General features: G+C 39.7%; 2 protein-coding genes across 10 annotated transcripts in view; one reads left to right on the forward strand and one right to left on the reverse strand.

The window, feature by feature from the left end:
* The first annotated feature begins 100 nt into the window (after positions 1 to 100).
* ZNF189 (zinc finger protein 189) lies at positions 101 to 12621 on the forward strand. Of its 4 annotated transcripts, none has more exons than XM_058444788.1 (4): positions 101 to 550; positions 756 to 891; positions 1250 to 1376; positions 9894 to 12621. In XM_058444788.1, the coding sequence occupies exons 3-4, from the start codon at positions 1343 to 1345 to the stop codon at positions 11612 to 11614; spliced, it is 1755 nt and encodes a 584-aa protein (XP_058300771.1). In that variant the 5' UTR covers positions 101 to 550; positions 756 to 891; positions 1250 to 1342; the 3' UTR covers positions 11615 to 12621. The 4 variants fall into 4 exon arrangements, with proteins under 4 accessions (XP_058300771.1, XP_032020587.1, XP_032020585.1 ...); XM_032164696.2 differs by having other exon boundaries at positions 1292 to 1376; XM_032164694.2 differs by lacking the exon at positions 756 to 891.
* Positions 12622 to 21279: 8658 nt separating this feature from the next.
* Positions 21280 to 25407, reverse strand: part of ALDOB (aldolase, fructose-bisphosphate B) — a 52704-nt gene continuing 48576 nt past the window's right edge. For all 6 annotated transcript variants that reach the window (XM_032164703.2, XM_032164704.2, XM_032164702.2 and 3 more), the window contains one exon: positions 21280 to 23864. In XM_032164703.2, the coding sequence (XP_032020594.1) occupies positions 23769 to 23864 (96 nt within the window). In that variant the 3' untranslated portion in view covers positions 21280 to 23768. The remainder of the gene's footprint in view (positions 23865 to 25407) is intronic.

Below are 25407 nucleotides of genomic sequence, written 5' to 3' on the forward strand. Positions count from 1 at the left end.
CAGTGACGCGCTCAGACCAGCCAATCGGATACAATCCCAGTGGCAAGAGCTTTCTTTTTCCTTTAGGCTCCCTCTCCCTTTGCACGCTGGGAAATGTAGTCCGGTAGCTGGCGGCGTGTGGACCGCGGCGCTCTTTCCGAGCATGACGGGAGTTGTAGTTGAGGGGGCCCCGGGAAGAACCTGGGTGACGCCTTCTGGTCCGGGGGCGGGCGGTCATAGCGTTACTTGGCTGAAAGGAGGAGGAACTGGCAGCGGGGAGGAGGCTCTAGCGAGGCCTGAAAGGCTTCGTAACCAGGCAGGAGTAGGGGTTGGGGTTCGGGGTTGGGGGACAGCCAGGGATCGCGTCTGATATGCTGTTGGGGTCGTGACCGCCTGGGGGCCGAGGCAGGCACTGGCCAGACCCAGCCAGGGATCCTCGTCTTCGTCGAGCCTAATTTCCAGCAGCCGGGTAGGCCTCACCAGAGGCTCCTTTCCGTGAGGCCGCCCCCAATTCCTGCCCCTATTCCCTGCCTGGGAGATGGCTTCCCCGAGCCCCCCGCCGGAGTCAAAGGTAAGTAAGCACCCCCCGGGGATCCCGGTTGTCTCGCCACTACCCCAGCTAGGCCGCACCACTGCTTTCTCCCCCCAGGCCCCCCACCAACCTCCTGACCGCCTCTTTAGGGCCAGCGCCTTGCAAGGAACTCCCCACTAGTGCACTGGGGTGCGGTTCGCGAACAAACTGCCCACTGGCTCCCTTTTTTTTTTTCTTTTTCTAGAGAGACTTGATAAATCGGCCTGAGAAAATAAGTAATGCTCCAGACTAGCTCTCTCATTTGTGAGTTCTTCAGGTGAAGCACCATTTTTGACCTTCCCTTGTGTCTTCTGTTCCTGGCACAGTGCCTGGACCCCAAGGTACACCCTTAGAGAACCTCAAGGAATTGAATTGAATTGAATAGAGTCACAAGCCAGTGCAAATGGAAAATTGAAGTAGGCAGTGAGGTGAGGGAAGCTTGGAGAGGCCTTGGGGCAGTTTACTAAAATTAAACTCTTAGGGCATAATAAATCAGAAAAGGCTTATCCATAGGTCCTTTCTAGTCTGAGATGTCTGTCAGTTACAGTTCGTTCCCAGAATTGGGCAACATATGGAACTTTCAGTTATCATGTTCCTCCTAGCCTACTTGGCCACAATAAGTGATTGCCTCTGCCACTTTTAGTGGTAGAATTGTCCTTGAGACAACAGGAACTGACTACAGAAATCATACTATTTCAGGGGTTGCTGACATTTGAGGATGTGGCTGTGTTTTTTACCCAGGAGGAGTGGGATTATCTGGACCCAGCTCAGAGAAGCCTGTATAAAGATGTCATGATGGAGAATTATGGAAACCTGGTCTCACTGGGTAAGAATCTGCTGTTTCTCTAATTAAAATATCTAAGAAGGTAGAGAGAAATCAGACTAACAGAACATTTGGACGGAAACCAGTACCAAAACTGCTTTGTTCCAAAGTTCTGATTCAAACCTTTTAGCCATTAATTGTTTCCATAACTCTCATCCCTAGCTTCCTTGAAGTGACCAAACTGCAAGCCTTTCGGGCATCCTGTCTTCATAATCTCATTCCCATATTGTTCTGTACTTTCCGTCCTGGCTCATCCTCCCACAGCTTTCCTCCCACCCCTTTTCACTCTGCCTTCTGGAGCCCCTGTTCATCTTCACATAATGTTCCTTCCCTCCTGGCCTTAACTGAAACCTGGCACTTTCCCAAGGACAACGTTTCTCTGGCAGTTTTTCAAGTGGGGGCTGCTTATTCTCCCACATCCGCCTCCTTCCCCATCCTTTGTCTCAGTGTTGGAAGGGGGAAGTTATTGTTCACTCAGCTTTTAAATGCTGTCCCCAAAGCATTGGTTTTCCACCTTCAAACAAAATCTCTCCTTCTTTGAGGTCTCAGCAGTCTTGCTTTTTCCAGTCAATTCCTTTTCACTTATCTGTCAACTTTTAGTTTGGTCCTTCACACATAACTTTGTCACATGTTTCATAGTCTATTTTAACTCGTGCCTGGATGACCCAGTTAATACTTCAGCCTCAGTGGATCTTACTTCAGGGACCTTGCTTTCCACTTTTTCTCAGCACCTTACATCATTGATCATACTAGTTTTGTCATAACAGGCAAATCGTAAATCCCAATACCCTATTCTCTGACCAGTTATTCGGCAATGGAAGTTTATTGACTGTGACTAGACAAGGGTAACCAAAACAGACAGCCTTTCTCCCCTTGTGGAGCTTACTACAACTTCTCTATCTTTCCTACTCCTTTCCACCTAAACCCATTGATTATTAACGATGTTTCCTGTCCCTTGACATCTCTGTTTTTTCACCAAGGTGTCCAACCTTTCTGGGCTTGTCTCCCCATCTAATCACCAGCAAGCTCTCTTGCTAGCTTGTCATTATTCTCTACCCATTCTGCAAACTTCAAATCCTGTATTTGTTATAAAATGCACCTTTCCCTCTTTCCTACCCAAATTGCTAAACATAGCAGGAGAAATTCTCTAACCAGAAAGGTTGATATCCTGTATATAAGTATGGCCTTTTTCTTCTACTCTCCACTGGGTTTTTGTATCTTAGCAATATTTTTTGTCCTTGATATGCTCACTGCCCTGTTCTTTTTGGTGACTATTCCAAAAGCTTATCCATCATTCAGTAGTGAAGCTCACTTTCTGTTTCTCAGAGAAAATAAAGGCCAATAAGCACGAACTCTCAACTTCTCTGCCTCTTATCTACACACTTAAAGCTGCTCTCATCTTCTCACGTTTCCAGAAACTAATCAGTCATTCTTTTTTCCTTTATAGTTTCAGTCACTATTTCTTCTCCCTTGGTACCCTTATTCTGATGATTGGTATGTTCATAACTCTTCAATAGGAGAAAAGAGAGGAAAAAAGAAAAAATCCCTCCTATGAGTCAGACTCTCCCTCTTGCTGCTGCCTATAATTTACTACTTGTTCTCTTCATAGTCAAGATTTTGTAAGAGTAGTTAATGTGTGTTCTGTACTTCTTTACCTCCCCTTGTGTCTGAGCCCCTTTGTCTTGCCTCTAATACTCCCTTTAAATTGTTTAACAGTGATCTGTAACACGTCATTGTCAAATGCAGTAGACTCTTTTGGGACCTTATTTTATGGTCCTCTCTATGAATATGTGAAACTCTTTATTGTTTCCCTCCATTGGCTTGCATTCTCAGACTTCCCCTCAGTCTGTACTCTTTCCTTGGGGGACCTTACCTACACTCAGGTCATCAGCTACCACTCTGTGAAAATAAGTCCCAATTTTTTTTTCAAGACGTAGCCTCATTCTATTGCCCAGGCTGGAGTGCAGTGGCGTGATCTCAGCTCACCGCAGCTTCCGCCTCCTGGGTTCAAGAGATTCTCCTGCCTCAGCCTCCTGAGTAGCTGAGATAAACAGGCATGCACCACCACACCCAGCTAATTTTTGTATTTTTAGTAGAGAAGGGGTTTCACTGTGTTGGCTGGGCTGGTCTCGAACTCCCGATCTCAGGTGATCCGCCCACCTTGGCCTCCCAAAGTGCTGGGATTACAGGCGTGAGCCACCGTGCCTGGCCCAAATCTTTATTTCCACCTAAGAAAGGTAATGTGGAGCCTAACTGCCTAGGTTTAAATCCTCGTTCCACCACTTACTTAGCCTGGTGACTATAGTAATTTAACCTCTCTTTGCCTCAGTTTATTTTTTTATAAAATGGAAATAATAATAGCACCTACCTCATAGGGTTATTGTGAGCACTGACTGAATTAATATATGTAAAACACTTAACACACTAACATGTAGTAAGAACAATATAAATGCTGACTTATATTGTTGTCATCATCTTCTCTGTTGAGTTTCAAATTCCTAGTCATCTTTTGAAGACCACATGAGTAACTCAAACCTGGCAAGTTTCAATCCATTAAAATCAAGGGCTTCTCTCCAGAGTTAAGCACTCCTTTCTTTGTTTTACCTTGTATATACTCCTGCTATTGAATTTATCATACTATACTACAATCATTCTATGTATGTTACTTTTCTAACCTCACTGATTACCGTGAGGATGGTAAACATACCTGTTTCATTTGATTTCTCCAGCACTTAGCACAGAGCCAGGCCTATATTATATGCTTCTTAAATATTTATATGACTGAGTAAGTACAGTTAATTTAAGACTCAGTATCTCTTAACTGGATTATTGCATTAACCCCTAAACTACCCCCTTGCCACTAGTCTCCTTTTTTAAAATATATTCTCTCTACTGCCACCAAAGTGATTTTGTATTAGTTAACTGTGTAAAACTTCTGATGGTTCCTGATAGCTTAAAGGATAAAAATGTTAATTTCTTATCATATAGGACCTTTCAAGTATAGCCTCTGCCTATCTTTCTTGCCTCACCTGTTTTTTCCTGCACACCACTTTAGTCTTCAGCCATATCAGCTGCTGATGTGTGTGTGTGTGTGTGTGTGTGTGTGTGTGTGTGTGTGTTTTAATATGCCATGTTGTCTCTCAGTCACTGCCAGCTTATCCATACATACGGTATTCTGGTTGATAGAACCAAGTAAGTGCCTGGCCCTGCCTTCTCCTAGAACTGCAGCATGTAAATACCATATGGACAAGGTGTGACAGTGTACCCATAGATGATCTTGTACTTGTAGGCTGTCTTCTTTATTTCAGCTTAAATACAGCTTTCCATCATTCATCATTTCTCCTCCCATAGTCTTTTCATCCTCCTCAATAGACCCTATCTCCATCCCTTTGGTGAGAGCTCCCTTGATGAGAGATCACTATTACTCTACTGTTGCAATGCAGTATTCTCTTCTACATCATCTTAACTGCTTTTCATAATGCAACTCTTGTCTAGCTTTATAGTTTTGGCTTTTCTTTCACACTTTTCCTTTTCAAGCTTATTTTAAAAAAAACTTTAATAGCTACGTCGATGATACGGATGATCGCTTAATTTCTCAGATCTTTGACATCTTCAATTTTAATGACTCTTTCCGCAATGACTTGCAGATTGCCACCTTATTACTGTGTCTTCACATGGCAGAAGGGGAGAGAGATAGAGTAAATGTTCTGGTCTTTGTTCCTCTTTTTATAAGAACACTAATCCCATCATGGGGGCCCCACTATCATGACCTCATCTAAATTTAATTACTTCCCAAAGGCCCCACCTCCAAATATCACCACATTGTGGATTAGGGCTTCACCATATGAATATTTGGTGGGAACACAAACATTCAGTCTATAACACTGTCTTATCTCTTTTTTCTCCTTGACAGTTTAGCCTTTCCTTCTTATGTTCACATACTTCTGTCCTTTTGGCTTCTGGTTTGATAGGTTACAATTCTAGCTACCTTCCGAATAACTAGCATTTTCAGTTTTAATTCCAGGTTCTTTGGCGAAACCCACTTTGAGTCAACTATCTGTGTAGAAAAATTGGCCATGACCACAGGATGGGAAGATATTGCATAAGCATTGCCAAGCCCAGATCTAATGGATAGTCACTTCAAGGCTGCTCTGTGTGGAAGCCTTACACTTGTTTTCTTCACCTGCCCATCCTGTTGACCTATTTATTTTTATGCGAATGTCATTGTTTTATTCGCTTAACAATATATTACATTTTATGTCTGGTAATATAAGTCATTCTTTAATAATCTTTTTCAGGATGCACTTCACTAGTCTGCCTTCTTCTTTTTTTTTTGAGACGGAGTCTTGCTCTGTCGCCCAGGCTGGAGTGCAGTGGCGCAATCTCGGCTCACTGCAAGCTCCGCCTCCCAGGTTCACCCCATTCTCCTACCTCAGCCTCTCTGAGTAGCTGGGACTACAGGCGCCGGCCACCACACCCGGCTAATTTTTTGTATTTTTAGTAGAGACGGGGTTTCACCATGGTCTCAATCTCCTGACCTCGTGATCCGCCTGCCTCGGCCTCCCAAAGTGCTGGGATTACAAGCGTGAGCCACCGCGCCCGGCCCTAGTCTGCCTTCTTCTAAACTTTAGATTTATTTACTTTTTTATTGGTTCATATGATTTTTGATTGGAATGTGATTAGTTTCATAGATTGAAAATAATTGAGATCATTATAATATTGAATCTCTTTAGCCATTTGGTTGACTCTGTTTAACTGTATCCTTTTGTCTTTCAGAAAAATTTTATGGAATATTTTTATGGATCTTACACATTTCTTATGTTTATTCCTAGGTTTTATGTTTTTTGTTATTATTGTGAAGAGTTTATATCATTTCTGTATAATACTAACTTTTTTGTACTAAGAATAAGCTCTTTAATCTTGTTATGATTATATTTTATTTGCTTCTTCCAGGAATTTTAGGTATATATTCATATCATCTTCAAATAATGATCATTTTATCTTATTCATTTGAATGAAATTGACAGAACAGTATCCACTAATCCAAGTAATATAACTGAACACATATTCTGAAGAGACTGCCTTCTCACAAAGAATTTACAATCTAGTGGAAGAGACAAACAAATAACAAACAGTTAAAAAATGCAGTGTAATCATAGCAATAATAGAATTATGGTGGAGGGCTGGTAATAAAAAAATAGAACACCTAAATCTGTCTAGTGGACTTAGTAAAGGCTTTGTAGAGGAACTGTAGCTTTAAACTTAAAGATTGCTTTGAATCTTAAAGTGAAACCAAAAGTTTGCCAGGTAAACAGTGTTGAAGGACATTTAGTAAATGAGATATGTAAACATAAGACATGAAAGAGTGTAACGCAAACAATTTGCCTACATAAAGTATGATAAAGTAGATAGGAACATGACTTGAGGCTTAGAGACTGTGTCATGAAGAGTTGTATCATAGCAAAGAGCTTGATTTGATCTTAAAGGTAATGGGGAGCTGCTAAATCTACAGGCGATGACATGAGTAGAATTCTGTTTTGTAGAGATCTCTTCTAGAATCAGTAAGGCATATATAATGTGTTGGCAGCCTGAAGACTGGAGCCAAAGATTATAAGGCAGCTACATGATTGTGAGGGATGAAAGATAGGTGCTAGACAGAAATCCAGGGTTTGGATGATTGATTAACAGTAAGAAGAAGGGAGAAATACAGGATGATTCCTGCTTTGAGACTGTAGGGTAATGGATGATGGTGCCTTTCAAGAGATAATTAAAGGTGGGGAAAGGCATGAAAGCAGATGATTATGACCATGTTAATCGTGAGCCCTTCGTGAGGCATTTAACTGGAGATATCTAGAGGGTGTATATACAGAACAAGTAAGGATGTAAATGTGGGTAACAATAACAAAAATCAGTTGACAAAGGAAAAGAAATAAATGGGCCGGGCGCGGTGGCTCACGCTTGTAATCCCAGCACTTTGGGAGGCCGAGGCGGGCGGATCACGAGGTCAGGAGATGGAGACCACGGTGAAACCCCATCTCTACTAAAAATACAAAAAAATAGCCGGGCGTGGTGGCAGGCGCCTGTAGTCCCAGCTGCTCGGAGAGGCTGAGGCAGGAGAATGGTGTGAACCCGGGAGGCGGAGCTTGCAGTGAGCCGAGATCGCGCCACTGCACTCCAGCCTGGGCGACAGAACGAGACTCCGTCTCAAAAAAAAAAAAGAAATGAGGGAAATTTATCAGAAAAGGCCAAAGAAGTAGGGAAGGAAATAAAAGAATGTAATAGTGTAGAAACCAAAAACAGATAATGTCAAGAAATAGGGGTGGTCAGCAGTGTTAGATGCTGCTGAATAACATAAGGACTGAAACATGCCCATTTTAGGCTAGGCACAGTGGCTCACTCCTGTAATCCCAGCACTTTGGGAAGCCGAGGTGGGTGGATCACATGAGGTCAGAGTTCAAGACCAATATGGTGAAACCCCATCTCTACTAAAAATGCAAAAAAGTTAGCTAGGCACGGTGGTGAGTGCCTGTAATCCCAGCTACTTGGGAGGCTGAGGCAGGAGAATTGCTTGAACCCACGAGGTGGAGGTTGTAGTGAGCCAAGATCACTCCATTGCACTCCAGCCTGGGCAGTAAGAGTGAAACTCTGTCTCAAAAAAAAAAAAAAAAAAAAAATGCCCATTTTATTTTTATTTGAGTCCTTGGTAATCTAATGAGAAGTTTCTCTAGATGCTGGAAACAGAAACCAGATTTCACCATAGGTTGCAGAATAGATTGAATAGGAAGAGGTTGGGCATGGAAAACACAAGAAATAGAAAACCTCAGTGTTAAGATTTTTTTCTCAATGCTTGGCTTTCATAAAGAGAAGGATTTCAGGTTCAAGATAAAATTGGACATATTTATGTAATGGTAGGAAAGTGTCAATAGAGAGTGTGTATTGAAGAAAGAGGAAAGACGGGATAATTAAGCAAATGCCCAGAGGTGAGTGGGATCGATAAGTGGTGGATGGATTAGCTTTGCATAAGAATCAGATATATCTTTATGTACCATTGGCAGATAATTTTATAGGTAGAGGACAGAAAGTTGAGGGAGTTCTTTCATGTTTTTTCATTATGTGAAAGACAATACAGCCCACTGAAAAATTTGAGAGGGGACACTAGCTAGAAGAAATAAAATTTCTAGTAGTTTCTTAAGGGAATAGGAAAAGGTTATTTTAGAATAAAATAATGAAGTAAGCAAATAGAAAATTCAAAGATGGCTCCACAAAAAATTGAGAGAAAAGAGGACGTATGAAAAAGGAGCTTGTTTAGGGCCAAATATAAATATGGTCATTATTGAATCTTCTAGCGGAATTATCTAATATCTATTCCAGCAAAAGATGGAAAATCAGGAAGATGTCAGAAGCAGGCCTAAATGTACTATATGACGCTCCGTTATATCATAGACCACTGTGCTGTCTTTTCTTCAACACATGCAAGATTTTCATTTCTCAGATGTCATGCAGCCTCTCAGTTGGAAAAAGATGGTGAACCTTGGGTCTTATATTGTTAGAGAGTTTAGAATCACTTGTACTTGAGGTATGATTTGTGGTAGGTGAAGTCATAAGCTTCCACAGACTGTCCTTTTTGATTGTTGCTCCCATGAACTCTGACCATGTTTCTTAATACTTATTTTATTCTGCATCTCGATATCATAGACTCTCTGTCACCTAACCCTTTATTGTTGTTTTTAAAAGCCATTTTGTCTCTTTATACAGGAACTGCTTTTTACTTAATATTTTCTTTATCATATTATTTTCTTTCCCCATTTTTTACTTAACATCCATTCCATTTGGCAGGGGGGCTTCATGCCTTATCTCTGAATACTGGCTGATTACAATGTTTCTGGAGTGTTTTTGACACGAGTAAATGCTTGTTAATGAATGAATTATTGTTTCCCCTGGATCTTTGTCTTTTATCCTTCTTAGCATCTTTTTTTATTTTTATTTTTATTTTTTGAGATTAGGTCTCACTCTATTGCCTAGGCTGGTGTGCAGCGACACAAACACGGCTTGCTGCAGCCTCAGCCTGTTGGGCTTAAGTGATCAATCCTCCCACCTCAGCTACCTGAGTAACTGGGACTACAGGTGTGCACCACCATGTCTGGCTAATTAAAAAAAATTTTTTTTTGTAGAGATGAAATCTCACTGTTGCCCAGGCTGGTCTCAAACTCCTGAGCTCAAGTGATCCTCCCACCTCACTCTCCCAAAATGCTAGGATTACAGGCATGAGCCACTATGCCTAGCCATTAGCATCTGGTCCCTTCTGTTAATTATTTGGTCTGATCATATTCCAATAATGCTTTCTCATCCTAAATTTTCTTGAACTTAGTGGAGTTTTTTTTTTCATCCTACCCTGTTTTCCTTGATAGACTGATTAATCCCACCTTGACTTGATTTGTTTCTTTGTTTGCCCATCGTACTTTGTTTCTCCTTGCTTCAAAGACCTTGATTGATCTTTGTATGTCTTTTTTATTATTCCAGATGTTTTGAACAGAGATAAGGATGAGGAGCCAACTGTAAAACAAGAGATTGAAGAAATTGAGGAAGAAGTGGAACCACAGGGTGTAATAGTTACAAGAATCAAAAGTGAAATTGACCAGGATCCTATGGGTAGAGAAACCTTTGAACTTGTTGGTAGGTTAGATAAACAAAGAGGGATCTTCCTATGGGAAATACCAAGGGAATCTTTGACCCAGGAACAGAGAATGTTCAGAGAAAACACTAACATTATCCGTAAAAGACCAAACTCAGAAGAGAAATGCCATAAATGTGAAGAATGTGGAAAGGGTTTTGTCCGCAAGGCCCATTTCATTCAACATCAAAGGGTCCATACTGGTGAGAAACCTTTTCAGTGCAATGAATGTGGGAAAAGTTTTAGTCGCAGTTCATTTGTTATTGAACATCAGAGAATTCACACTGGGGAAAGGCCCTATGAGTGTAATTACTGTGGAAAAACCTTTAGTGTGAGCTCAACCCTTATTAGACATCAGAGAATCCACACTGGAGAAAGACCCTATCAGTGTAATCAGTGTAAACAGAGCTTCAGCCAGAGAAGGAGCCTTGTTAAACATCAAAGGATTCATACAGGTGAGAAACCCCATAAATGTAGTGACTGTGGGAAAGCCTTCAGTTGGAAATCACACCTTATTGAGCATCAAAGAACTCACACTGGTGAGAAACCTTATCACTGTACCAAATGTAAGAAGAGCTTTAGTCGAAATTCATTGCTTGTTGAGCATCAAAGAATTCACACTGGGGAAAGACCCCATAAATGTGGTGAATGTGGGAAAGCCTTTCGATTAAGCACATACCTTATACAACACCAAAAAATTCACACTGGCGAGAAGCCTTTTCTTTGTATTGAGTGTGGAAAAAGTTTCAGTCGGAGCTCATTCCTTATTGAACATCAGAGGATCCATACTGGTGAAAGACCTTATCAGTGCAAAGAGTGTGGGAAAAGTTTCAGTCAACTTTGCAACCTTACTCGTCATCAGAGAATTCACACAGGAGACAAGCCCCATAAATGTGAGGAATGTGGAAAAGCCTTTAGTAGAAGCTCAGGTCTTATTCAGCATCAGAGAATTCACACCAGGGAGAAGACTTATCCATACAATGAAACTAAGGAAAGTTTTGATCCAAATTGCAGTCTTGTTATACAGCAGGAAGTCTACCCTAAGGAGAAGTCTTATAAATGTGATGAATGTGGGAAAACTTTTAGTGTTAGTGCTCATCTTGTACAACATCAAAGAATTCACACTGGTGAAAAGCCCTATCTATGTACTGTCTGTGGGAAAAGCTTCAGCCGGAGCTCATTTCTTATTGAACATCAGAGGATCCACACTGGTGAGAGACCCTATTTGTGCAGACAGTGTGGAAAAAGCTTTAGTCAGCTTTGTAATCTTATTCGACATCAGGGTGTTCATACAGGTAATAAACCCCATAAATGTGATGAATGTGGAAAGGCCTTTAGCCGGAACTCGGGTCTTATTCAGCATCAGAGAATACACACAGGAGAGAAACCTTATAAGTGTGAGAAGTGCGACAAAAGTTTCAGTCAACAGCGCAGTCTTGTCAACCATCAGAAGATCCATGCAGAGGTGAAAACCCAAGAAACCCATGAATGTGACGCTTGTGGTGAAGCCTTTAATTGCCGCATTTCTCTTATTCAGCATCAGAAATTGCACACAGCATGGATGCAATAAATGTAGAGCAATACATAAGCTCAATTTGATTTGAGACTAGTACCCAAGTGCAGTTTTAGTATGGCTCGACATGGGTCAGATTTAGTGATAAAGCAAATTCTCCTTGGCCTCAGGCAAATAGTTTCTAAAGATTCTGTGAGTAGTGGACAACTGCCCATGAGCATCTGACTTCCCTTACTCTTTGATGATCATAGAGAAAGACTTGGTAATTTATCTAAGTATCTTTAATAAATCTTTTGGCAGAGAGATTAAACCTAGGTTCAGAGCATGGGTGCTCTGAGGGACAAAGTTGGATTAGTATAAGGGAGCTGGAGCAGCCAATAGTGGAAAACTGAGAATAATGATTCAAAGAGTCTTCTGTCACCATGTCATATTGTGGTTCTTTCAGTTCCACGATATGTTTGGCTCTGCATGCCAAAGTCCAGTGATTAAGCATATATAAGTTGTCAAGGAAACAAAGCCCAAATGTTTTTAAAACAAGTATACAGTTTTTGTCATTGTTTAAGGAAGCCAGTTGTTTGGCATGTGAGTTAAAGGCAGTTCCAATGCCTGATGGTTCCCAGATCTATGAAATGAGTGGACCATTAACCTTACATGTAAAGATTATGTTAGTAATCAAGAAACCTAACAAAGGTGTTACCAAGGAACCTTTGGGAGTGCCTTTTTTGTTTTTCAAGATGGACCCAAAAAAGTGGAGGAAGATATTGTTCTTTTGTGCCCTCCTACCTGTGAGAGATATTTGTAGTCCTATGTGAATGAGCTTATCCCTCCACAACCAGGTGCATATACAAGTGTACATATTTTGACTGCCAAGAATTGGAAATGAAAAGACCTGGAGTCTATGCTAGGAAGCTGAGATATTTTGGTATTGCATTGGTTTTTATGGTAACTAGGTTTTGCATGCAATTAAAAATCCTTATTTCTTGTTCTAGGGCTTCCCTTAGTTAACGGTTATTATAAACCTATTAATTCATCTGTTTTAACGATTAAAACCTGTTTTGTTTTTCCGCTTTGTGTAAGAGTTGTTACTTTAGTGTGAAACCAATTCTGTCAAATGCATTACTGTGTTTTTAAAATTAGAATCAAAGATAGGAAGGAAATAGCCATCATTTGTTCTGTGTGTGACTAGTTAACCTTTTATGGAGTAGCTCAATTAAGCCCAGGTTCTTTAGTTTCTTTGTATAGAATTCCAAATTACCAGAATTCTGTAATTCCAGCTTCCTAATAGTTTGAGCAAATGACCCCTCCCTTTCTCCTGTACCTCATTCTAAAAATTACCTCCAGACTTTCATCTTCCCATCTCTTTATGTGTGTACCTGCATGTGAGTGTGGAGATTGTGGTACATGTATAGAAAGATACATATCTTTGTGCACTCCTTTATTCAAACTAGGTACTCATAGTTACTATACAGTTGACATTTCAAAACAATTTGTAGTCCAAGGAAAAGTATAAAAAACAACATACTGTGCCTGACTCATATAAAATTATCCTGCCCTGGACCTTCCCAGTTGTACTTATTTTACACTAGTGGTTCCCAGATCAGGATCTCAACTAATGAGGTTCTTAGACCTGTTCTCAGTATTTTAAAAATCTATTGTGTATGTTTTCACTGCCTGTACAGTGAAACACATTTCTTTGCTTTTTATTGAAGTCACATCAGTTTCATGTATGGTTATCTTCCATAACAGAAGCACTGGCTGCTGTTGACCTCATAGTAGTTTGAGGCTATGGTTGTATGAAGTATTCCTACATAATTCTTAATATCCTTGGACATGAATCTGGAATTTATAGAAATTTCATAATTTTAAAATCCTTGGACAACTCAGAACTCCAGTAACAGTGAACAGTTCTTGACTGCATATACAAATCATTGCTTATAAAAAACATAGAACCCTAAAAAATCATTTTTTTAAAATTATACTTTAACTTCTGGGATACATATGCAGAATGTGCAGGTTTGTTACATAGGTATACATGTGCCATGGTGTCATTCTGCATGGTGCCATTGCAGAAATTTTCTTCCATTCTGTAGGTTGCACGTTCACTCTGATGCTAATTTCTTTTGCTGTGCAGAAGCTCTTTAGTTTAGTTAGATCCTATTCATCAATTTTGGCTTTTGTTGCTTTAGTGTTTTAGTTAATTTTGGTGTTTTAGTCATGAAGTCTTTGCCCATGCCTATGTTCTGAATGGTATTGCCTAGGTTTTCTTCTAGGGTTTTTATGGTTTTAGGTTTTACATTTAAATCTTTATTCCATCTTGAGCTAATTTTTCTATAAGGTGTAAGGAAGGGGTCCAGTTTCCGCTTTCTGCATATGGCTAGCTGGTTTTCCCAGGACCATTTATTAAATAGGGAATCCTTTCCCCATTGCTTGTTTTTGTCAGGTTTGTCAAAGATAAGATGGTTGTAGATGTGTGGTGTTATTTCTGAGGCCTCTGTTCTGTTCCATTGGTCTATATATCTGTTTTGGTACAAGTACCATGCTGTTTTGGTTACTGTAGCCTTGTAGTATAGTTTGAAGTCAGGTAGTGTGATGCCTCCAGCTTTGTTCTTTTTGCTTAGGATTGTCTTGGCTATGTGGGTTCTTGTTTGGTTCCATGTGAAATTTAAAGTAGTTTTTTTCTAGTTCTGTGAAAAAAGTCAGTGGTAGCTTAATGGGAATAGCATTGAATTTATAAATTACTTTGGGCAGTATGGCCATTTTTACGTAAAAATTCATTTTTTTAAAAAAGCAGTGCCGGGCGCGGTGGCTCACGCCTGTAATCCCAGCACTTTGGGAGGCCGAGGCAGGCGGATCACCTGAGGTCAGGAGTTTGAGACCAGCCTGACCAACATGGAGAAACCCCGTCTCTACTAAAAATACAAAATTAGCCAGGCATGGTGACACGTACCTGTAATCCCAGCTACTCGGGAGGCTGAGGCAGGAGAATCGCTTGAACCTAGGAGGTGGAGGTTGCGGTGAGCCGAGATCGCACCGTTGCACTCCAGCCTGGGCAACAACAGCAAAACTCTGTCTCAAAAAAATAAAAATAAAAATAAAAATAAAAAAAGCAGTTAAGTGTCCATTTCTGTTTCCCAAGAAAATTATAAAAGTATGCAGAAGGCTCTAGAGAGGGAAATGAAGTATCTAGAAGAGAAGGGAAGGAAAAAGTTAAATCAAGAGGATACTTAAGATGAAGCTAAAAGATGAGACCAGGGAAGATGAATAGTATCTGAAGGCAGGGGAATTGTGAGATAACTGGTAGCTATAAATTGAACTCCTGATTGCTTGGTGAATTGGGAATGTGACAGGAGGTAAGGCTGCCCTTCTGTAAGGGCAGATCAAGAGTTGTCATGCTAGGGAGACTATTCTGCCTAAAATTCTGGGGTACTATTTTGTATTTAAGTATGCTGTGTACATTAAAAGGATACATATTTGAAGTGTTCAGCTCATAGTTTTCACTACTAGACACCTATGTAACCAGCACTCAGCTTAAGAATAACATTACTAGTACTACAAATACTTCCCTTGTGCAACTTTCCAAATATTAAACCCAAAAATCCTGTGTTCCATAGGGAGGGAAAGATTTGGGACCAGGTTTTTTGGTTGTTTGTGTTTTTTGTTTGTTTTTTTAAATTTTCACCTGGTTCTTATTAAGTGTGCAAGAACCATGGTTCTTGACCTTCCTTAGATTTGTGGATCTTAATTCTCAGAAAATTGCGTATGGAAAATATTGTGCCAGGGCCTTGTTTCTGTGTAAAAACTTCAACAGGTCTTTAAAGTAGTACAGTTGAGAGATTATGGTGCTTCAACTAAGGCAGTGGGAATGTGAGAAAGAGATGAATTTGAGAAATATTTATAAACAGTGAGATTTGGTTGCTAATTGGATGAGAAAACTAAGGAAGAGTAAAGATTCAAAGTCAGTTTGGGTTGTTGGTGCTCTTATTCAATGAGACAGGGCAAAAAAAAAAGTGTACCTTGTATGGAATGAGGAGATCACTAACATTTTGAATGTGTGTTAGTCTGTCTGTGAGATAGTAAAGATGTCCAGAGGCAATTGCAGATATCGATATGGTGCTCAGGAAAAAGAACTGGGCTAGAAATTGATTTAGGAATTCACCAGTGTTTAGACATGAATGGATTAAGCTTTAAGGAAAGAATACAGCAAGAAAAGAAGTCCAGAGATGGAATCCTAGGGCCTACTTTGTTTAGTGGGTAGGCAAGGTGCAAAGGAGACAGGAATAACCAGAAGTGTGGGAAACCCAACATGTAGTGATAACTTCTGTTGGAAAGTGATCCAGAAGCGTGCTGCAGAGAGGCTGAGGAAGGGTTGAAGAGTGTCTTTTGGATTTGATAATTAGTCATTAATGGGTTTCTGTAAGAACAGCTTCTGCAGTTAGGAAGAGCCAGTTTTCAAGTGGCTAAATGGTGTCTGGAGAGTAGATCATCAGCTCCCAAATACGGTCAATTCTTAAAAATTATTCTACATTCAAGTAGCAAAAATAATATAATATCCTTGTTTAAAAAAATTGATTATTAGAGACCTTTGTTCTGAAAGTATGCTCTTTTCTAAAAAAAAAAAATTAAGTCTTTTTTTGAAATAATACTGATTTGGGAGGATAGTCTGTTACATTTGTGTCTTTACTTAAAAAAAAATGGCAACCCTTTATTGGTTATTCTTCTTACTTGCTTAATTTTACTGTTCTATAAAGTTAGAGAATAAAAGTAGATTACTCGTCTGTGAGTATAAAGAGGGCTGTAGATGGAGATTAAAGAAAAATTTGAGTGGCTAGCCAGTTGAGGGATAGGTTGAAGATAGAGGAGAACAGAAAGAAAGTTGATTAAGTTATTAGATATGCTGAAATGAGTACTAACAGTTACAGAAAGATTTTCTTCAGGGACCTTCTTCAACTTGGGAGAAAATGAAAGAGGACAAATTTGGTGTCTGGTTGGGTGAGGGGAAAATCGAATTCACTTGAGATGACCCATTAAAAAATAATAATCAAATCCATGTTTTGAGGATCAGGGAAGGAAGATGGGTGGACATGGTTAGGGGTAGAGTTAGGTGTCTTGTCAATAGTAAAGGTTTGAAGGAGCAGCTGGGGATAGTTGGGATTTTATTTAGAGCCCAGCTGAAGTAAAACTTTTAAAAATTATTTTATATTTTTTACTCCTATGGCATCATAAGAAGTAAAACTATGAACTTAATGAAATTACTCATATTTCTTCTGGGTATTAACATATGAGACAATTTTGAAAGAAAATTGAGCTTAAAGTAGATGAAGCAAATTATTGATTAGATAAAATTTTTAAATGAGCAGGTAAAAGGGGTCTTTGGTGGCAAAAAGAAAAACAGGCAAAGATATTCTATTTCTCTGTAATTTTGATGAGTGAGGCATTTCACATTCATCTGTCTTCCTAAAGGAGGATGTCATCAGCAAATCTAGGGGCACACAAAATACACCTAGTTGAGCACAGTGCTTGCAGAATAAATTTCAACTCCTTTTTTGAAAACAGTCTAGTCCAGGTTTTCCAATCATTTTTTTAAAGTTGCTGTTCCCAGTCAGTATTTGATACATTTGACATTATTCTCCCTCATTCAAGTGTTTTGTGGCCCCAGGTGGGTAGTAGCGGTGGGTTGATTGGTTTCTTTAAAATTAAGTCCATCTATAACCATAATGCACAAATAGAAGAGAGACACATTTGCTTTACTGCACAAGTGGGACAAGATCAATTAACATGTATTTAAAAAATTTAAAAATACCTGCTAGGTGTTATGTTAGTTTGATAGTTGCTTCAAGCAGCCCTTTATAATCAAGGAGACTTGAAGACTTGAGGAATGCATAGTAAGCCACATGTGTTACATGAGACGGGGGAAAAAATCACCCAGCTTTCCAAAACACTGAGTTTTGGTTGTGTGATTTCATTCACACAAATAAAACATGGTGTGTGTGTCTTCCCTGTGTTGTTGCCTATCTGGGAGCCATGCTCTAAGAACAGGTTTCTCATGTTAGTCCACTGGCTGAGGTAAATCCTCACATTACATGACAGTCATTGTGTCCCTGCAACCCAGAAGTGCACTCTGAACAGGACAGAGTAACAGAGCAGGAGAAGGAAAAGTTGTACATAGCTGCAGAAGGCTGCCTTGACCTTGATTATCTTAGGAGGGCAGAATACATTTCTCTGACACCTGAGACCCTGGGCTACTGCCTAGCCCTGGCTGTTCTGAACTGCTCAAAGAATTAGTGCTATGTTTAGAAAATGCCCTATTTTTCTTTTTTTAAAATTATTATTATACTTTAAGTTCTAGGGTACATGTGCACAATGTGCAGGTTTGTTACATATGTATACATGTGCCATGTTGGTGTGCTGCACCCATTAACTCATCATTTACATTAGGTATATCTCCTAATGCTATCCCTCCCCCCTCCCCCGAGGGCCCTGAACAGGCCCCAGTGTGTGATGTTCCCCTTTCTGTGTCCATGTGTTCTCATTGTTCAATTCTCACATAGGAGTGGGAACATGGGGTGTTTGGTTTTTTGTCCTTGAGAAAGTTTGCTGAGAATGGTGTTTTCCAGCTTCACCCATGTCCCTACAAAGGACATGAACTCATCCTTTTTTATGGCTGCATAGTATTCCATGGTGTATGTGTGCCACATTTTCTTAATCCAGTCTATCACTGATGGACATTTGGGTTGGTTCCAAGTCTTTGCTATTGTGAATAATGCCGCAATAAACATATGTGTGCATGTGTCTTTATAGCAGCATGATTTATAATCCTTTGGGTATATACCCAGTAATGGGATGGCTGGGTCAAATGGTATTTCTAGTTCTAGATCCTTGAGGAATCACCACACTGTCTTCCACAATGGTCGAACTAGTTTACAGTCCCACCAACAGTGTAAAAGTGTTCCTATTTCTCCACATCCTCTCCAGCACCTGTTGTTTCCTGACTTTTTAATTATTGGCATTCTAACTGGTGTGAGATGGTATCTCATTGTGGTTTTTATTTGCATTTCTCTGATGGCCAGTGATGATGAGCATTTTTTCATGTGTCTTTTGGTTGCATAAATGTCTTCTTTTGAGAAGTGTCTGTTCATATCCTTCACCCACTTGTTGATGGGGTTGTTTGTTTTTTTCTTGTAAGTTTGTTTCTTTGTCGATTCTGGATATTAGCCCTTTGTCAGATGAGTAGATTGCAAAAATTTTCTCCCATTCTGTAGGTTGCCTGTACACTCTGATGGTAGTTTCTGTTGCTGTGCAGAAGTTCTTTAGTTTAATTAGATTGAAAATGCCCTATTTTTCATCTGCCACACTACTCAGCCCGGCATGTATGTAAGTCTTTTTGAGAACTAGGTAAAGAATTTTGAGCTTTCATTTGTCCCAAGCACTTGCCTATCAGGTTGCAATGAAACAGACTTTATTAAGATGGTAAATGGCTATGCTACATACAAGGAATTGTTTGTTGTTTTCTCTAGTCTAAAGATGTCATGTCTACTCACCTACCCCACCAACAAAAGGCCAGGTGCTACATTGGATTGCTATTATAGACACTTAGCTGGCTCCTGGTTCCCTCCTGATCCTCTACATTCTAGAAAGTAATTTTCAGCACTGCTGTTATGTTATTCTTTCCTTAAATGTCATCCACAGTTCCCTATTTCTCATCACTTCAAGGCAAGACTTTCTAAAGTATCTCTGCCCATCCACGTGCCGCTCCGTTATGGGAAATCAGCCTCACCATTCCAGGTTGATTTCCCATAATTCTCTCGACACATAGTTTGTACTCTAGTAAGGACGCACAATTCATGTTCATTCTCATGAGCCTTTACCTTTCTTCAAGAGCCAGCTGACAGGGAAAACTAATATTTATTCCCTACTTATGTATCTGGCACTGTATATAAAATATTGCCATCAAAACAAGCCTCTTTTACAGATGTGAAGACTGAGGCTCAGAGAGACTATGTTTCCCAAGATCATATAACTAATAATAAACTGCCTTCATCTAATCCTCCCTCTTCCATAAAATGTTCTTTCCCTTTTAATCTCAGCATCTAGCCTGTGCCACTGCAATTTAGCACATTATTGTGTACCATTTTCTTGTTTTCTAACTGCATGCCTGTCTTCCTCATTTCCATGGTAAGCATAGAAGGACTATGTAGTGTCTTTACAGTGCTGAGCATACAGTAGGTGCTGCAAGAGTACTTGTCTGATTTTTATATATGTTATACATATTGATGCCCAATACTGAGTGCTTTAGATTATTTCAAGAGGCTTAGACTGCTTTCCAGCCAGAATACCATGTTTATATGAGCAGCAGTAAAAGGGCTGTGACTGGCTGTGTTGAGCTTTGCATCACTTTTCTCTCTTAATTCATCCTGTCTTCAAAATGGGCTTTGGGAATGGTAGCATTGCATGAGCCCTCCAGGCTGCATTGAGCATGGGCAATTTATCTTTTACTCTAGAAATGTGGCAGATATTGTTCCAAGGGCAGGTTCACAATTCTTTATCTGAAAGCCTTGAGGCCATATGTGCTTTGGAAATCAGAATTTTGTCAGATTTTAGAGAGTAAATATATTGCTTATGCAGTATATTGTATGTATCGTATAACTCCCTCTGCAGGGTCTCAGGAAGCACCTGAAATCAAGCACATTAATATTGCTGCATCTCATCAAATGGAGTAAAGATGACAGATAGGTTCAGGTCAGGTTTTGCCACCAAATAATTTACTAAAACTTATGAGAAAACTTTTGGTCTTCAGAGTTTTTAGATTTCAGAATTGTGAGTAAGGGATTGTGAACTTGTTATTGAGATGTATTAACTCATTTATTCTTACAACAATATGTGATCATGTACTTTTTGAAGTGATGAAGAAACTGAATGACAGAAAGGTATAATGTGTCCAGGGCCACATGGCTAGTAAGTGACAGGGCCAGCATTTGAATCTATGCTATCTGACTCCAGAACCTGTGCTTTGAAGAACCCTGAGTACTCCCACCCAACAGGACTTTGTAAATCACACTAGCCTAAATCTCACCACCAACTGGTTATGTGACCTTGGAAAACTTCCTTAGCACGCTGGACCCCAGTTTTCTCCTCTGTCACTGTGAGTGACATCTAGACGGCAGCTGGAGTCTTTCATTCCAGCAGGGCTAAATCAGATGATCTGGAAATCCCATTTCTGCTTTGCCTAAAGCTCACTCCAAGATTGCTGCAAGTTTCTAGAGCTTATCTTCTCACAGTCACAGTTGTTTTTTGCTTCTCCTAAATTAATTCACATTATGAATCATCTCAGTATATCGTTTTTATAAAGCATGCTGCAGACTCAAATGAGAAACTCAGTTCTTCCTCACAAGAAGACAGTGTCTTTAGATTGCTTAATAATAGTTCTCCTCCTTCTCAAAAGCCCGTCACCTCCCCACAATTACATATTGCCCTAGCTTCTTTCCTGCCTCCTCCTTTTCCTTCCTTTCTCATTTCTTCTTCTCTTCCCTCATTTTCTTGCCCATTCCCTTCCTTCTTCCCTCTTCCCTCTTCAGAGAAAAAACAAATTCCTCTTTTTATTCTTTCCACAACATAGTCATTTGTGTGTGTGTGTGTGTGTGTGTGTGGCCTTGGCTCTTGATAGCTTCAAAATGTCATCTTCTCCCAGTGACTTATGAACGTATTTTCTTACACACAGGCAGTACCCTCTCTCTGAGTTCCTTTCCTTTTTGTTCTCCTGTAATGTCCAACCTAAATGCCATCTCTCCCTTTCCTACACCCAGACATCTGATTCTACACCCTGACTCTCCACCCCACTTACCAACCCCCAGTCAATGGTTTGTGTGTTTCTTGCTTAGCTATTTAAGCTTAATTGTCTGGTGTGCCCTAAAGCTGAAATTTCTCTATTTTTCATGTCTAGTACCAGGTTTTAGTTTTAGTAGGTGTTTAATAACTACTAAAATAAATCTGACAAAGTAACCAAAGCTGGGAAGTCACTAAATACTCACTTAGTAATCACAGTGAAATTGAACTCTGTAGCCTTATAAAACACTTGTCTGCATATTACCCTGAAAGGAGGAAATTACTGGAATTAAGATTTCAAAGACAACAGTAGTCCTTTAATAGGGAAAATATATCAGATGACAGCCAGGAAAATGCATTATATAAATCCTCATTCCCAGTAAAATGTAATTCAGCCTTGACCAAAATATATAAGTAACTCATCCTTGATTATAAATTCATGGTTAACTGATAAGAATCTAAGAGGTTTCTTTAGATACCTCTTAAAATATCTAAAGAATTCAGCGATGCTGAGTAAGATCTGGATAAAAACTATCTGGCAGAAAAGCTTTGTCTCACAAGGTGTTACCTACCTGCTTTTAGGACAGCTTGGCACATAGTAGGAGATGAAGTGCTTGATGATTGACTGAAATGTACAAGGAGAAATGTACAAGACCTACACCACGGGTGGCAGAGATACTGAACACAGCCTGTCACCTTGCCCTGTAAGATCTCTGGCTGTGTATCCATTTTTTGGGTGAGAGACCTGAGTTCAGAAGACCTGAATTTTAATCTCTCAGCTCTGCCATAAATGTGTGACCCTCAGTAAGTAATTTTACTTCTCTGGACTTGGTTTTATCATCTGTAAAATGAAAACCGTGGGCTTAATAGATCTCTAATATAGGCTTGAGTTGCTTGTATGAATGTAGTTGTTTTTAGAAAAGTAATGACAAGTACATGGAAATAAACATTCAAACACTGTAGAGGGCAGGTAATAAGGAAATGTCATCTTTCCTGTGCCCCGACTCCCAGGTCTTTCTCCCAGGTCTTAGAGTAAGCCCCTTTGGCTAATTCTGTCTTATTCCTCTAAATAATATGTTAAGCCTCTGTTTCTTCATTTGTAAATCTACACAATACCATTTGTCTTTGTATTATTCCAGGTAAGAAATTTAGCATACTACCATCAATATTTTAATTTTAGATATATAGTTTTATGATTTACATCCATTTCTTTTATTACTTAAATAGAATTAAAGCACTATTTCTTAATCCATCAGTTTTAAGTAGTATTCCTGACTCTCTTTGCTTTCCTCCACTTCTCCTCCCCCTTATATTTCCCAGCTTCTGTCAGTTAAATCATCACTTTTATATTGTCCAGAGTTATAATATTTAAATTCTCTTTTGTAACTCTGGTTGTCTTAAGTGCTGTAACTATAGGTTAATTCTGAAAATTGAAAGTCAATACAGTATCATTATGTGAATATTATTTACTGCAAAACTACGAAATGTGCCTGGACGTGCAGATGACAAGGTAGTCCTGTTTCACCAAACCTGGGCCACTTGAAGAAGAATGCTCCAAGCATTGAAGTCACATTAATTCTCTTATTATACTCCACAAGTTGCTCAAAATCATTCTACATTTTTAGCTGGCTTCATATTGTGAATGGCTTTAATTTTCAAACACCCTCAAACTTGAAATTTAGATTGGTAGTTCTCAAACTTGACTGTACATTGGAATCATTGAGGGAGCTTTAAGAAATCTAATAGTTAGAGGATCCCAGGTCTAGGGTTTCTGATTTAATTGAGCTGGGGTGTGGCCTGAGCCTCTCAGTTTTTAAAATTTTGTGGCTTGATTCCAATGAATAGCCAGAGTTGAAGACCTTTACTGTTGAAACCCAGTCATGTCTAGTGGAGTCAAAAGTAATGAAATACACTGAGTCTTTGGACAACAAGAGCAGAAAAGTGAAACCTGATAGCAGCCAAAGGTTTATAGAATATGTATTTCTTTTTTGGTTGCAGCTACCTCCTTCCCAACCTACCACTGCTAAGACTGTTTCATAAGATGCACTTCTCTACACTCAGCTAATGAGGTGTTTCAATCAGCAGTTGTTCTTTGGATGAGGAGCCGATATTGTTTTAAAGCCTATTATTTTCTTGGGTGGGTATTCTGGAGCACGGGGAGCTGAAAGTGTTGCAAGGAAACTGCTGTGTGAAATTTGATCAGGTCCTTGGTATTCATTTTTATGTTTCAATAACTGATTTATTTTTTCTCCCTTGTACTTAAGATTTAACATGTGTTGTATTTCCAGCAGTTCAAATCTAATTGTGTCGAATTTCTAGGATTGGAGGAAAAGTTGCTCCCTTTCAGCCCTCCTACTAGAAGCACTGGAGCTAGGCTGGCAGGCATTGGACCCTAGTAGGTATAGCAGGCTGTGAAGAGCGACTGGGTGGAAGCAGCCCCAGAAGAACCCGTGTGAACGTACTGTCCTTTGGCCGCCTGGCAGTTAGCCTAGAAGACAAATATGAGAGAGGAGACCGGTTAGAGTAAATGTGACCCCACCTTGACCCTGTCTACTTCTCATGGGAAACCAGCCAAACCTTCACTCAGATTTTCTTCTTTTTACAGCAATGTTGCTGAATATTGCCACTGATACCATCCCCTTCTATAAAGTGTCTCCCCTTTTTATCCCAGTTTTCTGAGCATTTCTTTGGTAAGCTTGAGGTTTCTGTCAGTTACTGGGGAAATCTCTGTTCAGTACCAACAATATTGTGGCAACAGTACTGGCAACTAAAGTTGAGAAATTTCTCACTAGTATAGTACACTATACCAAAAGAAAAACATGTTTATTTAAAAATATTTCCATTTTCTACCTATATTGGTCTAGAAGAATATGTAATTTTTATTTAGTTGTTATAGTATCATTTGCTTTCCTGTATACATTCCAGTTAAAGATAAATTCAGAATTATGAAACTTATGACAATATTTGAATGTCACTCAGTGGTACCACTTCTTCCAGTCAGTGTTGCTATTGTCTGTTCTCTCCAGGACTTATTTCTACATTTTACATCAATGGTTCTCCAACTGTGTTTCATGGTCTACCAGGATCCCTTAGGAACATGTTAGAAATAGAAATTCCCTGGCCTTACCCCAGACCTACTGAATTAGAAACTCAGTGGGTGAGACCCATAATCTGCATTTTTAACAAGTGCTTCAAGTGGAGGTAGGGGAAATGAAAAGAGGTTGGTAATGGGTACAAAAATACAGTTAGACAGAAGGAATAAATTCTAGTGTTTGATAGAACAGTAAGGTGATTATAGTTAACAATGATTTATTACATATTTTAAAATAGCTGGAAGAGAAGATTTGGAATGTTCCAAACCCAAAGAAATAATAAATATTTGGAGCGAATACCCTAATTATCCTGATTTGATCATTATACATTATATGCATTTATAAAATATCACAGATACCCCGCAAATCTATACAATTATGTGTAAATATAAAAGATCACAACAACAAAACCAAGTCCTTCAGGTGATTCAGATCCACACTAGAGCTTGGGAAGCACCATCCTTGATGATAAACTCAGCTTCCCTTCTTCTGTGTGGATGTCTCTTATGACCTGCGCTTTCACAATCCTTCCATCACGTGAGCTAGGTCTCCTCAGTCCATCAGCCATGCAGCAGCACCACTGCACCCTGCTTTCCACAGTCAAGGTAAAGCACTACTTTGAAAATCTCATACCTCTCTTACGCCTGTGAGATGATGATTTAGCTTCCCTGGGGCCTTCCTTCCCTTTAGGGCCTCATCACCACACTTCTGACTACTCTTGCTTCCTTGCCTAGCTTCCTCTATGGTCAGCAAGCTAACAGGGGCTATCGCTAAAATTTGTCACTCTTCTATCTTCCTATTAAACTTTCACTATTCTACCCCACTATTTTGCATTCTGAATCTTCCTGCATGCTTTAGACAGCTGTTAGGAAAACTCAGGAATGAAGCTACCACACACTCACTCTTATTTCAGCTGCCCCTTACCTGATGCTTGGCTAT

Source organism: Hylobates moloch, unplaced genomic scaffold, assembly GCF_009828535.3.
Source record: "Hylobates moloch isolate HMO894 unplaced genomic scaffold, HMol_V3 SCAFFOLD_10, whole genome shotgun sequence".
NCBI classification, from domain to species: domain Eukaryota; kingdom Metazoa; phylum Chordata; class Mammalia; order Primates; family Hylobatidae; genus Hylobates; species Hylobates moloch.